The sequence below is a fragment of the Octopus bimaculoides genome, chromosome 27 (genome assembly GCF_001194135.2).
Source record: "Octopus bimaculoides isolate UCB-OBI-ISO-001 chromosome 27, ASM119413v2, whole genome shotgun sequence".
Taxonomy (NCBI): Eukaryota; Metazoa; Mollusca; class Cephalopoda; order Octopoda; family Octopodidae; genus Octopus; species Octopus bimaculoides.
Genome location: NC_069007.1, coordinates 14166160 through 14169374, shown reverse-complemented (window position 1 = coordinate 14169374; position 3215 = coordinate 14166160). Strand labels below are relative to the sequence as shown.

Here is a 3215-nt window from a genome sequence, read left to right as displayed (position 1 = left end):
TATTATTATTATTACCATTATTATTATTATTATTATTACCATTATTATTATCATTATCATTATTATTATTATTATCATTATCATTATTATTATTATTATTATTATTATTACCATTATTATTATTATTATTATTACCATTATTATTATCATTATTATTATTATTATTATTATCATTATCATTATTATTATTATTATCATTATTATTATTAAGGCAGAATTGTTGTATATTTTTATATTCTCAGTTCAAATTCTGTCAGGGTTGCCTTTGCCTTTCATACTAATGGGTTTGAGAAAATAAGTACCGGCTGAATACTGGGGTTGATGTAATTGGCTTACCCCCTTCTCCAAGCTTGCTGACCTGGTAAGGTGGAAAGCTGGCAGAATCATTAGCATACGGTATTTCATCTGTCTCCTTGTTCTGAGTTCAAATTCTGCAAGGTCAGCTTCGCTTTTTATTCTTTCAGGAGTCAATGAAATAAGCCCCAGTCGAGTACTGAGGTCAGTGTAATCAGCTTAACCCGTCCCATGAACTTGTTGGCCTGGTACTTAAATTTGAAACCAATGTTTGTATTACTTTTAGATTGGCAGAACAAGTGCCAGCCAAGCACTAGAGTTGACGCAGTTAACTACCCCCTGTATTCCCTTCTCAGAGTTTCTGCCCTTCGGCCTAATCTATGAAATCAATTATTAAAATAAATACCATAAATCCTCGAGTATAGTTCGCCCTTGCGTATAATACGCAGGGGATTTTTAGGGGGTTGTACCTTTGAAAAACCTAAACCTTGTGTATAATACACACCCCTTCTCTAACTTGAGTCAAGGAGGTCTATATAACGTCCTTGGTTTGTAAACGTATATATGGTACCGTCCTTTATTATTATTGTATATATAACATAATGCAAACATGTAGCTTTTTTGTGCACTTTGTTTGCAGAAAATAAAGAAATAACAGTAATAACGTCGGTGAAAAATAAATATTAAATAAATTGCCTTTACATGTTTGTCACTATCAATTACAAGCCCGACATAACAAAATGTGTCTGAATAAACATTGCCGGACAGCAAATAGAGACTCGGACATTGCTTAGAAAATATTTTTCATTTTTTACCTCATATATAGTACACACTAGGGATTTTGACCGTTAAATTTTGGGTAAAAAATGCAGATTATACTCAAGGATTTATGGTACATTTTATTCTTGCATCTATTGTTGTAATTTTCCATGAAAATTTTTTCTTAATTTTAAAATTTTCTTTTCTTGAAACTTCAGACAAATACAGAATGCCATTACTATGTCTAATTCTTGGGAAGACTTTTCTTTGGTGAGTCTTGTTTTTTGTTTTGTTTTGTTTTGTTTTTTTTGCTCCTGGAATTATTTTCACTTTGTCTATCAACTGGCACTCTGTCGGTTATGACGACAGGGGTTCCAGTTGATCCGATCAACGGAACAGCCTGTTTTTGAATTTAATGTGCATGTGGCTGAGCACTCCATTGACACTTGTGCCCTTAACATAGTTCTCAGGCAGATTCCATGTGGCACAGAGTGTAACAAGGCTGGCTCTTTGAATTACAGATACAACTCATTTTTGCCAGCTGAATGGACTGGAGATCAACGGGAAATAAAGTGTCTTATTCAAGGACACAAGGCACTACCAGGAATTGAACTACAATATTAGAAATTTTTAGCTCTTATTTCTAGCAATGTAGGTGTTTTTTAACACCCTAGTCACATTTAGTAACAATTATAATTTTCCTTTTTGGTGAAACATTGCAAACTGCTGTTTATATTAAATTGTTTATATAGTGGCTGTGTGGTAAGTAGCTTGCTTACGAACCACATGGTTCCGGGTTCAGTCCTACTGTGTGACACCTTGGGCAAGTGTCTTCTACTATAGCTTCGGGCCGACCAAAACCTTGTGAGTGGATTTGGTAGACGGAAACTGAAAGAAGCCCGGCGTATATATGTGTGTATATATATGTGTGTGTGTGTATATCTTTGTGTGTCTGTGTTTGTCCTCCCAACATCGCTTGACAACCGATGCTGGTGTGTTTACGTCCCCGTAGCTTAGCAGTTCGGCAAAAGAGGCCAATAGAATAAGCACTAGGCTTACAAAGAATAAGTCCTGGGGTCGATTTGCTCGACTAAAAATGTGGTGCTCCAGCATGACCACAGTCAAATGACTGAAACGAGTAAAGAGTATAATATATCTGTATATGAAAACACCTATATTTCTGAATCTATGCAATGCTTTTAATTTTTCAAACCAATCCATTCCTGTTTTTGTCTTTTCCATTTCACTCTTCCCTTCAAAACCAAACTGACTTGTAACCCCTTTTCCTGTCCTTCCACCTGCTCAATGCGGAGACGTGTTTATCATTTTTTGTTGTTGTTTTTCTTTTTTATGGCAGGAGGAAGCCATGTTACCTGAAAGGAGATCACGGTCCTGCAGTGAATCCCTGTCCATAATTACACTGCCAGCCATGGCATGTGGGTCACCTTCTCCACCGCCACCACAGCAACGGCTTGGCAAGGTGAGTATTGCTGCTGTGGTCATTAAAGGTGTACTTCCTTGTTGTGTGAGGGTGCGTGGCCTAGTGGTTGGGGGGGAGGTGTTGCATTCACAATCTCAATCTGGACCGGTCAGGATTACGTTGTGTCTTTCTCTTCCCTCTCCAACTGGAATATCCACGTATCTTCTTCCTAATAAGGCACCTATCCCTTTCCTTCTGGTATACTTTTTAACCTCTCATCAACTGGCTCAAAGCCACCTCCCAAGTCAAAAGGGTTTTGTCGTGCGAGTTACTTGGTAACCCCACTGGTGCTGGTGCAGAAAGCATCCAATGCACTCTGTAAAGCGGTTGGTATCAGGAAGGGCATCCAACAATAGAAACCGTGGCGAACTGGCAGAAACGTTAGCAAGCCGGGTGAAATGCTTAGCGTTATATCGTCTGCTGTTATGTTCTGAGTTCAAATTCTGCCGAGGTCGACTTTGCCTTTCATCTTTTCGGGGTCGATGAATTAAGTACCAGTTACGCACTGGTGTCGATGTAATCGATTTAATCTCTTTATCTGTCCTTGTTTGTCCCCTCTATGTTTAGCCCCTTGTGAGCAATAAAGAAATAAGAAACCATGGCAAAACGGCGAACTGGCAGAATCATTAGCACGCCGGGTGAAATGCTTAGTGGTATTTTGTCTGCCACTACGTTCTGAGTT

At 38.2% G+C, this 3215-nt stretch overlaps 1 protein-coding gene across 1 annotated transcript in view; it reads left to right on the top strand.

Moving 5' to 3' along the window:
- Nucleotides 1-3215, top strand: part of LOC106877416 (P2R1A-PPP2R2A-interacting phosphatase regulator 1) — a 20620-nt gene that overhangs the window by 13506 nt on the left and 3899 nt on the right. Inside the window, exons 5-6 of the mRNA XM_014926313.2 lie at nt 1272-1323; nt 2411-2533. Coding sequence (XP_014781799.1) covers nt 1272-1323; nt 2411-2533 — 175 coding nt within the window. The remainder of the gene's footprint in view (nt 1-1271; nt 1324-2410; nt 2534-3215) is intronic.